Source organism: Pelodiscus sinensis, chromosome 30, assembly GCF_052426305.1.
Source record: "Pelodiscus sinensis isolate ZL-2025 chromosome 30, ASM5242630v1, whole genome shotgun sequence".
NCBI lineage: Eukaryota > Metazoa > Chordata > Testudines > Trionychidae > Pelodiscus > Pelodiscus sinensis.
This window is the reverse complement of record NC_143081.1, coordinates 2,460,001-2,472,500: the sequence shown is the minus strand read 5'-3', so window position 1 is coordinate 2,472,500 and position 12,500 is coordinate 2,460,001. Positions and strand designations below refer to the sequence as shown.

Sequence of the window (12,500 nt, the reverse complement as noted above, 5' to 3'; positions counted from 1 at the left end):
GATTGGGTTCAGTTCTGGGCACCGCAGTTCAGGAAAGAGGTGGTGGAATTGGAGAAGATCCAGAGAAGAGCAACAAGGATGATGAAAGATCTACAGAACATAAACAAGGAAGCTGTGTCTAGACTGGCCAGTTTTTCTGGCAAATCAGCCGCTTTTCCGGAAAAACTTGCCAGCTGTCTACACTGGCCGCTTACATTTCCGCAAAAGCACTGACGATCTCATGGAAGATGGTCAGTGCTTTTGCGGAAATACTATGCTGCTCCCGTTCGGGCAAAAGTCCTTTTGCGCCAAACTTTTGCACAAAAAGGCCAGCGTAGACAGCACAGGTTTGTTTTGCGCAAAAAAGCCCCGCTGGCGAAAATGGCGATCGGGGCTTTTTTGCAGAAAAGCGTCCTGCCAATCTAGACGCTCTGGGTATGTCTACACTACCCCCCTAGTTCGAACTAGCGGGGTAATGTATGCATACTGAACTTGCTAATGAAGCCCGGGATTTGAATTTCCCGGGCTTCATTAGCATAAAGCCGGCTCCGCCATTTTTAAAAGCCGGCTTGTTCGAACCCCGTGCCGCGCGGCTACACGCGGCACGGGCTAGATAGTTCGAACTATGTAATTATTCCGAACTATCTGTACGCCTCGTGGAACGAGGTGTACAGATAGATCGGAATGGCTACATAGTTCGAACTATCTAGCCCGTGCCGCGTGTAGCCGCGCGGCACGGGGTTCGAACAAGCCGGCTTTTAAAAATGGCAGAGCCGGCTTTATGCTAATGAAGCCCTGGAAATTCAAATCCCGGGCTTCATTAGCAAGTTCGGTATGCATACATTACCCCGCTAGTTCGAACTAGGGGGGTAGTGTAGACATACCCTCTGTTCCGAAAATGCTTTTAACGGAAAACTTTTCCGTTAAAAGCATTTCCGGAAAATCATGCCAGTGTAGATGTAGCCGGAGTGTGATAGTTTTTTCTCACAGAGAGAAAACTGTTGCTTGCCATTTTAACCAGACTGACCAGTCTCTCCGGGTATGTCTACACTACCCTAATTAGAACTAGGAGGGTAATGGAGGCATACCGCACTTGCAAATGAAGACCAGGATTTGAATTTCCCGGGCTTCATTTGCATAAACCGGGTGCCGCCATTTTTAAATGCCGGCTAGTTCGAACCCCGTGCCGCGCGGCTACACGCTGCACGGAGTAGCTAGTTCGGATTAGGCTTCCTAATCTGAACTAGCTGTACTCCTCATGAAATGAGGAGTAACGGTAGTTCGAACTAGGAAGCCTAGTCCGAACTACCTAGTTCGAGCCCCGTGTAGCCGCGCTACACGGGGTTCGAACCAGCGGGGTTTTAAAAATGGCCGCTCCCCGCTTATGCAAATGAAGCCCGGGAAATTCAAATCCCGGTCTTCATTTGCAAGTGCGGTATGCCTACATTACCCTCCTAGTGCGAACTAGCGGGGTAGTGTAGACAGACCCTCAGTGACCTTAAAACAGGTATATTGCTTCAAAGAGATTTTAACTCCAGACTTCAAAGAGAAGTCTCAGAACTGTCAGTCGTGCTTAAATTTGACACTTTACGTACGGGCCTTAACAAAGATGCTGATTATCTCACCCATTACAAAGGTATCACCCACGTATCACCCCTAATAGCACTACCTCACGGACACTCCCCTCCCCCACCCGTTCTAAAATCTGATTTGTCAACTTTATATGTGTTCACTTTTTGATTGTATCACTTTGGTATCTATGGTTGTGACAATTTTTTTCCACTATTTGATCTGAGGAAGTGGGTCTGGCGCACGAAAGCTCATCCCCTAATAAACCACCTTGTTAGTCTTTAAAGTGCTGCATCGTCCTGTCTTTTGTTTCACATAAACTAGGAAGTTAGACTGAGACAATTGGGCTTGTTTCGTTTGGAAAGGAGAAGACGGAGAGGGAACAGGAGAGCGGTTTTCAAGTATCTAAAAGGGTGTCACAAGCGGAAGGGAGAAAAATTGTTCCCCTTGGCCTCTCGTGATCGGACAAGAAGCAATGGGCTTAGACTGCAGCAAGGGAAGTTGAGGTTGGACATTAGGAAAAACTTCCTGCCTGTCAGGGTGGTGAAACACTGGAATAAATTGCCCAGGGGGGTTGTGGGATCTCTATCAGCTTGGAAAAGAGGAGACTAAGAGGGGATAGGATGGAGGTCTATAAAATCGTGAGTGGTGTGGAGAAAGTGAATAAGGAGACGTTATTTACTTGTTCCCATCATACAAGAACTAGGCGCCACCACAGGAAACTAATGGGCAGCAGGGTTAAAACAAAGAAAAGGAAGTGCTTCTTCACACGGCACACAGTCAAGCTGTGGAACTCCTCGCCGGAGGAGGTTGGGAAGGCTTGGACTATAACAGGGTTTAAAAGAGAACTAGATACATTCAGAGAGGTTAGGTCCGTCAATGGCTATTAGCCAGGACGGGTAAGGAATGGGGTCCCTGGCCTCTGTGTGTCAGAGGGCGGAGATGGATGGCAGGAGAGAGATGGCTTGATCATTCCCTGTCCGGTTCCCTCCTTCTGGAGCGCTGGGCGTTGGCCGCTGTCTCAGACAGGACACTGGGCTAGTGGGACCAGCACTTAGCGTTCTGCTAAGTGGCTTCCTCTGGGCTGAGGCCTGGGTTCTCCTCTCAGCCACCAGCCTCGTCTCCACCCATTAGACCGACCAGCCCTTCCCTCTGTGCGGCCGAGTAGGGCTTTGTGCTCAGGAAATCCAGCCACACGACCACAGACGCACCGCCGCACCCCCCACACACACACGCCACGGCTGTGACGAGGTGCCTTCTGCAACGGCTCCTCTCATCAACAGGCGCTGGCTGTGGCATTGGTTCTGAAGCCAACCCGTGCCTCAGTTTCCCCACTGCATGGCTCCTTGGTGGGAAGAAAGCTGAGCGGACTCTCCGAGCAAAGGTTTCCCCCTCTTCTCACCCCTCCCTCGGGGAGAGATAAACCCAGCTCTGCTTGGGAAGCCTCGGCACATGTCCCTGAGCATGATCTAACCATTAGACATCCCTTCCCTTCCAGAGCTGTGGAGAAAATGTAAGACCCACCTCCTCTCTTCTAACCCCTAGACTCTACTCCCCTCTCAGCTCCGGGTATGGACCAGAGACGCCACGGAAATGCCAGCTGCCCCACGTATGTCCCAGCTGAACACGTACCCGACACAGATGATAATACCTCTGAGGCAGTAACAGGCCCCCGACCGCTGTCGCTGCCTCCATGATCCTCCAGCGTCGCGGCCAAGGGGCTGTTCTCCGCTCCAGCAAGCAGCTCGGTGATTGATGGGAACCACCAACCTCAGCCTAGTGCCACAGGGGAAGGAGTTGCCACTTGTGGTTCGAAGGGGAATCGCCCTGTTTGCGGCAGCAATGCGGGGCCCATGACACACACCATGGGGAGGAGAAAGTAACCACAGTGAAGGAACCCAAACTCAGAGGCCAGCGGGGTGTCATGACAAGCTGGAGAGGGGCCATTTACAGGGATACACGCAGCCTGGAATATACATAGGGAAGGAAAGACCTCGGGATGAATGCGAATGAAATTTCTTTCTTTCAACAGGCCCCGTCAGGAGATGAGCCGTCACATCTGTTTCTCGTATTCGTCGTCTCGGCGGGGCGGGAGCGTGGGGCTGGAGACCTCGCTCGTCTTGGCGCGGCCGGGCTGATCGGCGACCAACTGAAATGGGACTGAGCAATACTCCCCTTGGCCCCGAGCCGAGCCCTGTGTGGGCTTGCGACCTGTAGAGGGAAGCACGTGAGGACGGCCGCAAAAACAGCCACATTGGGGAAGGGGGCCCAGCAGGGGGCGATGGGCTATAGGGAATGGGAGGGTCAGCAGGGGGTACTGGGCTTCATGGGGTGGGGTGGGGGCCCAGCAGGGGGTACTGGGCTGCATGGGGCGGGGTGGGGACCCAGCAGGGGGTACTGGGCTGCATGGAGCGGGGTGGGGACCCAGCAGGGGGTACTGGGCTGCATGGAGCGGGGTGGGGACCCAGCAGGGGGTACTGGGCTGCATGGAGCGGGGTGGGGACCCAGCAGGGGGTACTGGGCTGCATGGGGTGGGGTGGGGACCCAGCAGGGGGTACTGGGCTGCATGGAGCGGGGTGGGGACCCAGCAGGGGGTACTGGGCTGCATGGAGCGGGGTGGGGACCCAGCAGGGGGTGCTGGGCTGCAGGGAGTGGGGTGGGGACCCAGCAGGGAGTACTGGGCTGCATGGAGTGGGGTGGGGACCCAGCAGGGAGTACTGGGCTGCAGGGAGTGGGGTGGGGGCCCAGCAGGGGGTACTGGGCTGCATGGGGTGGGGGCCCAGCAGGGGGTGCTGGGCTGCAGGGAGTGGGGTGGGGGCCCAGCCGGGGGTACTGGGCTGCATGGGGTGGGGGCCCAGCAGGGGGTGCTGGGCTGCAGGGAGTGGGGTGGGGGCCCAGCCGGGGGTACTGGGCTGCATGGAGCGGGGTGGGGACCCAGCAGGGAGTACTGGGCTGCAGGGAGTGGGGTGGGGGCCCAGCAGGGGGTACTGGGCTGCATGGGGTGGGGGCCCAGCAGGGGGTACTGGGCTGCAGGGAGTGGGGTGGGGGCCCAGCAGGGGGTACTGGGCTGCATGGGGTGGGGGCCCAGCAGGGGGTGCTGGGCTGCAGGGAGTGGGGTGGGGGCCCAGCAGGGGGTACTGGGCTGCATGGGGTGGGGTGGGGGCCCAGCAGGGGGTACTGGGCTGCATGGGGTGAGGTGGGGGCCCAGCAGGGGGTGCTGTGCTGCATGGAGCAGAGTGGGGGCCCAGCAGGGGGCACTGGGCTGCAGGGAGTGGGTGTAGGCCCAGCAGGGGGTGCTGTGCTGCATGGAGCGGAGTGGGGGCCCAGCAGGGGGTACTGGGATGCAGGGAGTGGGTGTAGGCCCAGCAGGGGGTACTGTGCTGCATGGAGTGGGATGGGGACCCAGCAGGGGGTACTGGGATGCATGGAGTGGGACGGGGACCCAGCAGGGGGTGCTGGGCTGCATGGAGCAGAGTGGGGGTCCCAGCAGGGGGCACTGGGCTGCAGGGAGTGGAGTGGGGGCCCAGCAGGGGGTACTGGGCTGCATGGAGTGGAGTGGGGGCCCAGCAGGGGGTACTGGGCTGCATGGAGTGGGGTGGGAGCCCAGCAGGGGGTGCTGGGCTGCATGGAGTGGAGTGGGGGCCCAGCAGGGGGCACTGGGCTGCAGGGAGTGGGGTGGGAGCCCAGCAGGGGGTGCTGGGCTGCATGGAGTGGAGTGGGGGCCCAGCAGGGGGTGCTGGGCTGCATGGAGTGGAGTGGGGACCCAGCAGAGGGCGCTGGGCTGCAGGGAGTGGGACGGGCACCCAGCAGGGGGTGCTGGACTGTGGTTGCCACTCCCCACCCCCAAAAGAGTTGCCTTTTAGCCTGGCAGATGCCTCGGCAGTATGACTGGGTGGAAGTTACCTGGCTGCATCTCCCCAGAGACAGCTGCATTTCATGAGGTGGGACAGAGGAGTTGGAGGGGAAGCTACGGAGCTGGTAGGCAGCTCAGAGTTACTTTCAGCAATGGCCATTTTCCCAGGGGAGACTTGGGCAGAGAAATATCTGGGCTCCTCCAACGTTCTGGGGAAACTGAGGAAGGGAGGAGCGGGAAATGTGCCTCTACTCCAGAATGAGGCAATTACCTTCCCTCATCATGTAGAGGTGGAAGAGGAGGAAGAGGAGGATGTTCATGGCGAAGAAGAATCCACACAAAGCCAGGTGCCAGACCCAGAAATTGCTGCGCTCTGTAAAAAGACGCAAATTGATACAAAATAGCACCCTGATGTCTCCACTGCCCCCTGCTGGAGGGGAGGAGCCCAGCTCTGTGCGTAAGTGTGTGTTTGGTCACCTGTCATAGTCACGTTCACAGCCAAGCTCCTGGAGGACAGAAGCCACCTCCCATTCATGTTCTCTTCGTACGCGCAGGCGAATTCCCCGGCGCTGTCGGGACCAGCCTGGGGGATGTTGAGCTTCTGAGAGCTGGCCCTTGTCTCTGCTGCGTTGCCTTCCAGCCCCATGTCCTCAAGGGAGAAATTGCCTCCGTCCTTATAGAAGTGAAACCGCCGTTCTCCAAGATTGTCCGGGGCCGTGCAGGTGATAATCAGCGGGAGCCCGTCTCTCACCACTCCAAATGGAGGATCCACAGTCAGCACCGGCCAGGGAGGGTAATCTGAGCATGAGTCAGGAGGGGGAGGAGATGGGGAGAAAGCAGAGAGGTTGCCCGAAACTCAACACGGATAAAGTTTCATCTTGTACCTCGGGCCTTCCTACATGAGGACTTTTGTGTAGCTGGAAGTGAGAGTCTAGGCTTGCTACCAAGCAAGTGTTCCTAGACATTAATTTCCACATTGGGCAACCTGTTTCTAGGAGTGAAGACACCCAGTTGCTCTCGGCGGGGGGCAGGGGTCCACCTGGTGTTTTGCCATTTTGTTGGCAGACAAGTAGGGATATTGGGTGCTAAGCTTTGAGCAACTGAGTAGGCGCTTTGAGTGCCACGTTGTTGACTATTGTCTGGGCAGTAGTGCTGTTTTGTTCACCATGCTGTAGCATATTGAGTGCTATGAAGTTTTGTAGGCATGTTGCTGGCCATTGTGTGGGCACACTGAGTGCCGTGATGTTGGCCATTGCGTGAGCATGTTGAATGTCATGTTGTTGGCCAATGATTAGGAATGTTCAGTGTCATGTTGTTGGGCAATGATTAGGCATGTTCCGTGTCATATTGTTGGCCAACGAGTAGGCATGTTGAGCGACATAATGTTGGCCAACAAGTAGTCATGTTGAGCGACATAATGTTGGCCAACGAGTAGGCATGTTGAGCGACATAAGGTTGGCCATTTGGTAGGCATGTTGAATGCCATGATGTTGGCCAATGAGTAGGCTCATTGAGTGTCATGCTGTTGGCCACTGAGTAGGCATGTTGAGTCGCATGAGCAGGCAAATTGAGTGACATGTTGTTGGCCATTGGGTAGGCATGTTGAGTGTTATGTTGCTGGCCATTGAGTGGGCATGATGAGTGTCATGAGCAGGCAAATTGAGTGACATGTTGTTGGCCATTGGCTAAGCCTGTTGAGTGACACGTTGTTGGCCATTGTGTAGGCATGGTGGATCACAAGAGACTGGCTGTTGGGTGACCACGCTGGTAGCCATGTTTATAATGGAGCAGCCATGTTCCTGGCATTTGGTTTACCGTATTGGGTGGCTGTATTAACCAAGAAATCAGTGGTGTGGGGCAGTCTTCTTGGGGGACTGTGTTGCTGGCTCCTTCCTTGTCATATTTTTGTTTGCCTATGTGTTTATGTGCCTTGGAAGGGTTCACCGAGCTCACCTCTTGCTCTGATGGGGATCTTATTGCTCCAGCTGGATGTGATCTGAGAACCACCTTGCATCAGCGAGTATCTGCAATGGTACAACCCCCCGTCCTGAGACCCCGCGAGGCTCAGGTTGTAGGTCTCACTTGTCGTGGAGGAAGCGGTGACTGAGATAGACTTCCCAATACCGTTGTTGAACTGGAAGCCTTGGATTCCAGCCACCGAAGCGGGAGCGGTGCATGTCATCTTCACAATGTCTCCGGGGAGGTACTCCGGCTTCTCGGGCTGCATAGACAGGGATGGGGCTTCAGAGGTACCTGGGGAAGGAAAACGTCCATGAGCACCAGCTGGGAAGGAAGGCAGAAGTGGCAGCCAGGAGAGGAGCCTGGCTGCTCTGGATTTGCTACCGACAGGCCCAATTGGAGACTTAGGACCCACCCCCCTGGAACAGATGGGCAGAGAATGGCAGGGAAAGGACAGGAGAAGGGCGGTGATGGAGAAGGGGAAGGAGCCAGATGTTCTGCATCAATGGGGTGGGCACCTAAACTCAAGCCCTTGGAGAAAAAGGCCCCCCAAAACACACCCTATCCCTTGCCTCCCACTAGGGGGCAGCAATGCGCCCATGCAGCCTCCAAACTCCCTGGGCAAAGAACCCACCGACTTCCCTCATACGTGGAATCAGAAGGTGACTCTGAGGTGGGGCTGGATGAAGAGAGATTGGTCTTCGCATGGGGGAAATGGATGGGTTCCCCCCACAGATTCCCCCCCAAGATCCCAAGCCCCAGAGCATAAGCCCTGAGAAATCCTTCTCCAGAGACTTTCCCACCCCAAAATGAATTATTGTAGCTGGCTCAGAAGTCCACATTACCTTGAAGGAGCACCAGCTGGGGCAGAAGCTGAAGAGTGGCTGAAAGAGAAAAGAGAGGATGAGTGATGGTTCTGGGGTGGGAGGAAGGGGAGGACAAGTATGCTGGGAGTTAGGGATGCGAGGAAAAAGGTGGGGAGAGAGGGGAGAGGGGGCGTGGACTATGGGATAGTGCAGCTCAGGTGTGAAAGAAAGAAAGAAAGAAAGAAAGAAAGAAAGAAAGAAAGAAAGAAAGAAAGAAAGAAAGAAAGAAAGAAAAAGGCTAAAAAGTGGAAAGAGAAAGAAAGAAAGAAAAAGGCTAAAAAGTGGAAAGAGAAAGAAAGAAAGAAAGAAAGAAAGAAAGAAAGAAAGAAAGAAAGAAAGAAAGAAAGAAAGAAAGAAAGAAAGAAAGAAAGAAAGAAAAAGGCTAAAAAGTGGAAAGAGAAAGAAAGAAAGAAAAAGGCTAAAAAGTGGAAAGAGAAAGAAAGAAAGAAAGAAAGAAAGAAAGAAAGAAAGAAAGAAAGAAAGAAAGAAAGAAAGAAAAAGGCTAAAAAGTGGAAAGAGAAAGAAAGAAAGAAAGAAAGAAAGAAAGAAAGAAAGAAAGAAAGAAAGAAAAAGGCTAAAAAGTGGAAAGAGAAAGAAAGAAAGAAAGAAAGAAAGAAAGAAAGAAAGAAAGAAAGAAAAAGGCTAAAAAGTGGAAAGAGAAAGAAAGAAAGAAAGAAAGAAAGAAAGAAAGAAAGAAAGAAAAAGGCTAAAAAGTGGAAAGAAAGAAAGAAAGAAAGAAAGAAAGAAAGAAAGAAAGAAAGAAAGAAAGAAAAAGGCTAAAAAGTGGAAAGAGAAAGAAAGAAAGAAAGAAAGAAAGAAAGAAAGAAAGAAAGAAAGAAAAAGGCTAAAAAGTGGAAAGAGAAAGAAAGAAAGAAAGAAAGAAAGAAAGAAAGAAAAAGGCTAAAAAGTGGAAAGAAAGAAAGAAAGAAAGAAAGAAAGAAAGAAAGAAAGAAAGAAAGAAAGAAAGAAAAAGGCTAAAAAGTGGAAAGAAAGAAAGAAAGAAAGAAAGAAAAAGGCTAAAAAGTGGAAAGAGAAAGAAAGAAAGAAAAAGGCTAAAAAGTGGAAAGAAAGAAAGAAAGAAAGAAAGAAAGAAAGAAAGAAAGAAAGAAAGAAAAAGGCTAAAAAGTGGAAAGAGAAAGAAAGAAAGAAAGAAAGAAAGAAAGAAAGAAAGAAAGAAAAAGGCTAAAAAGTGGAAAGAGAAAGAAAGAAAGAAAGAAAGAAAGAAAGAAAGAAAGAAAGAAAGAAAGAAAGAAAGAAAGAAAAAGGCTAAAAAGTGGAAAGAAAGAAAGAAAGAAAGAAAGAAAGAAAGAAAGAAAGAAAGAAAGAAAGAAAGAAAGAAAAAGGCTAAAAAGTGGAAAGAAAGAAAGAAAGAAAGAAAGAAAGAAAGAAAGAAAGAAAGAAAGAAAGAAAAAGGCTAAAAAGTGGAAAGAAAGAAAGAAAGAAAGAAAGAAAGAAAAAGGCTAAAAAGAAAGAAAGAAAGAAAGAAAGAAAGAAAGAAAGAAAAAGGCTAAAAAGTGGAAAGAAAGAAAGAAAGAAAGAAAGAAAGAAAGAAAGAAAGAAAAAGGCTAAAAAGTGGAAAGAAAGAAAGAAAGAAAGAAAGAAAGAAAGAAAGAAAGAAAGAAAGAAAGAAAAAGGCTAAAAAGTGGAAAGAAAGAAAGAAAGAAAGAAAGAAAGAAAGAAAGAAAGAAAGAAAGAAAGAAAGAAAGAAAGAAAGAAAGAAAGAAAGAAAGAGAAAATGCAGAGAGAGGACACAGAAGGAAAGACTTGCAGGGAGAGAGAGAGAGAGACAGCCAGAAAACAAGCCAGCAAGAAAAGAAAGAGAAAGCAAAACAGTAGAATGATCTAGAAAGAAAAAAAAGGAAGAGGAAAAACAGAAAAGAAAGTTCAGGGAGGACGAGTGCAGAGTCCTGCCCTTGGGCCGGAAGAATCCCAAACATTGCTACAGGCTGGGGACCGACGGGCTAAGGAGCAGTTTGGCAGAAAAGGCCCCGGGGATAAAGTGGATGAAAAGCTGGAGATGAGCCAACAGGGCGCTCTTGTAGCCAAGAAGGATAACGACATATCGGGGGGCATTAGGAGGAGCGTTGCCAGCAGATCCAGAGAAGGGATTATTCCCCTTTATTCGACTCTAGTGAGGCCACATCTGGAGTATTGTGTCCAGGTCTTGGTCCCCCACTACAGGCAGTCCCCGAGTTACGCGGCTCCGACTTACGTCGGATCCGCAGTTACGAACGGGGATTTTCTCGCCCCGGAGGACTGGAGCTGCGGGACGCCTGGTCCCGCCGCCCGCCTCCTCCGGGGCGAGAAAAGCTGCTCCCCATCTCCCTGATATGCTGGGGGAGCCAGCAGACCAGGAAGATGGGGAGCAAAGCCGCGGAGGACCCGGCTGGATCCGCGGCACTTCCAGCTGATCTGGAAGCGCTGCGGGTCCGGCCCGGGTCCTCCGCCGCTTTGCTCCGCATCTCCCTGGTCTGCTGGGGGGGGGACGCAGCTAGTGCCCCCCCCAGCAGACCAGGGAGACGTGGAGCAAAGCCCGGGGCCTGTGGTAGAGCAAGTGAGGCGCTGCCGGTTGGTCCCACAGCACCGCTCCTTGGCGCTACTGGACCAACCCGGCAGCACCCCAGCTGCTCTGCCCCAGGCGTCCCCAAGTCAGCCGCTGCTGAAACTGACCAGCGGCTGACTACAGGAAGCCCAAGGTAGAGTTGCTCTGCTCCGGGCTTCCTGGAATCAGCTGCTGATCAGTTTCAGCAGCAGCTGACTTGGGGACGCCTGGGGTTCTTCAGTTGAATCTGTATGTAAGTCGGAACTGGCGTCCAGATTCAGCCGCTGTTGAAACTGATCAGTTCTGACTCACATACAGATTCAACTTAAGAACAAACCTACCGTCCCTATCTTGTACGTAACCCGGGGACTGCCTGTAAATGCCAGCAGATCCAGAGATGTCATTATTCCCCTTTATTCGGCTTCGGTGAGGCCGCATCTGGAGTATTGTGTCCAGTTCTGGGCCCCCCGCTACAGAAAGGACGTGGGCGCATTGGAGAGGGTCCAGCGGAGGGCGAGCAAATTGATTCAGGGGCTGGAGTGCATGACCTACGAGGAGAGGCTGAGGGATTGGGGCTTGTTCAGTCTGCAGAAGAGAAGAGCGAGGGGGGATTTGAGAGCAGCCTGCAACTCCCTGCAGATGGGGTTCCAAAGAGGATGGAGAGAGGCTGGTGTCAGTGCAGGCAGGTGGCAGAACGAGGAACAACGGTTTCCCGTTGCAGTGGGGTAGGTTTAGGTTGGAGATTAGGAAAAACGATTTCCCTAGGCAGGTGGGGAAGCGCTGGGCTGGGTTCCCGAGGGAGCTGGTGGAATCTCCATCCCTAGAGGTGTTTAAGTCCCGGCTTGACCAAGCCCTGTCTAGAATGATTGAGTTGGGGTTGGTCTTGCTTTGGGTAGGGGGCTGGACTCGGTCTCTCCCGAGGTCCCCACCCACCCTGGGGTTCTGGGATCCTCGGAAAACCGAGCATGCAGCATGAAGAAGCAGAAGCATCAACTCGAAGGAGACGCCCTCGAAAGCAAAAGCAAGGCAGAGACCGAAGCATGAGAGATGCGAAGCAGAGGAAATCCAGGGGGGAGGAGGAGAAAGCCAGCAAGCCAACAGGAGGGACTCGAGACCACGCGAGAGAGAGCAGCAGAAGAACCAGACCGAGATAACAGAGACAAGCACGCAAGAAACACACTAGAAAGAGCGAGTCAGTGGCCGGGAGAGAGAAAAGAGAGAAAGGAAGGGGGGAGTGAGAAAGGGCGAAGGAAGGGGGGAGTGAGAAAGGGCGAAGGAAGGAGGGGAGCCGGCGGCCAGGAGGGCTGGAGGAGAGGTAGGAGCGAGCAAGGAAGGACACAGGTGGAGGGGGGCGCTTACCCAGCAGAAGGAGAGTCCGCGCCATGCTGATCCAGTCGCTCCGGGCTGGGAGCTGGGTTCTCACTCAGCCACCGGCCCCAGCTCTGCCCGGGGGGAGGAGTGTCACCCTTGCTGTGGTGTGGCGTGAACGTGCCTCCCAGCCTCTGTTTCCTCCGCGAGGCGAGAGGCGTCGCGTCATCCCGGCCGGGCTCTTGTGAAATCTCACCACACACTGGCCACCCGCTTGGGGTGTTTCTCTGCCCCCCCTCTCCTCCGGCGCCTTGCAAGAGCCGCTCGGCTCAGCCACCCCAAAGGCCTCCACCTGCTGCGTGGGGAAACTGAGGCACGGCACGGGCCAGGCTAGCAGCCTGAGGGCAGATTTGCCTGGGTCGTT

At 53.1% G+C, this 12,500-nt stretch overlaps 1 protein-coding gene across 1 annotated transcript; it reads right to left on the bottom strand.

Annotated features, from left to right (window-relative positions):
- Positions 1-1,385: 1,385 nt before the first annotated feature.
- On the bottom strand, positions 1,386-12,297 carry LOC102449606 (uncharacterized). Its single transcript, XM_075911794.2, has 6 exons — positions 12,128-12,297; positions 8,206-8,244; positions 7,355-7,654; positions 5,879-6,199; positions 5,673-5,774; positions 1,386-3,759 (listed from the first exon to the last, which is right to left on the bottom strand). The coding sequence occupies exons 1-6, from the start codon at positions 12,150-12,152 to the stop codon at positions 3,602-3,604; spliced, it is 945 nt and encodes a 314-aa protein (XP_075767909.2). The 5' UTR covers positions 12,153-12,297; the 3' UTR covers positions 1,386-3,601.
- Between the last annotated feature and the right edge of the window lie 203 nt (positions 12,298-12,500).

Bases quoted from the DNA above. Each gene is read 5' to 3' on its own strand.
- LOC102449606 (XM_075911794.2), bottom strand. From the start codon at position 12,152: ATGGCGCGGACTCTCCTTCTGCTGG. The intron at 7,655-8,205 runs GTAATGTGGACT...TTCCTTCCCCAG, and splicing joins CCAGCTGGTGCTCCTTCAAG to GTACCTCTGAAGCCCCATCC. The intron at 5,775-5,878 runs GTGACCAAACAC...GTCTTTTTACAG, and splicing joins TGTGAACGTGACTATGACAG to AGCGCAGCAATTTCTGGGTC.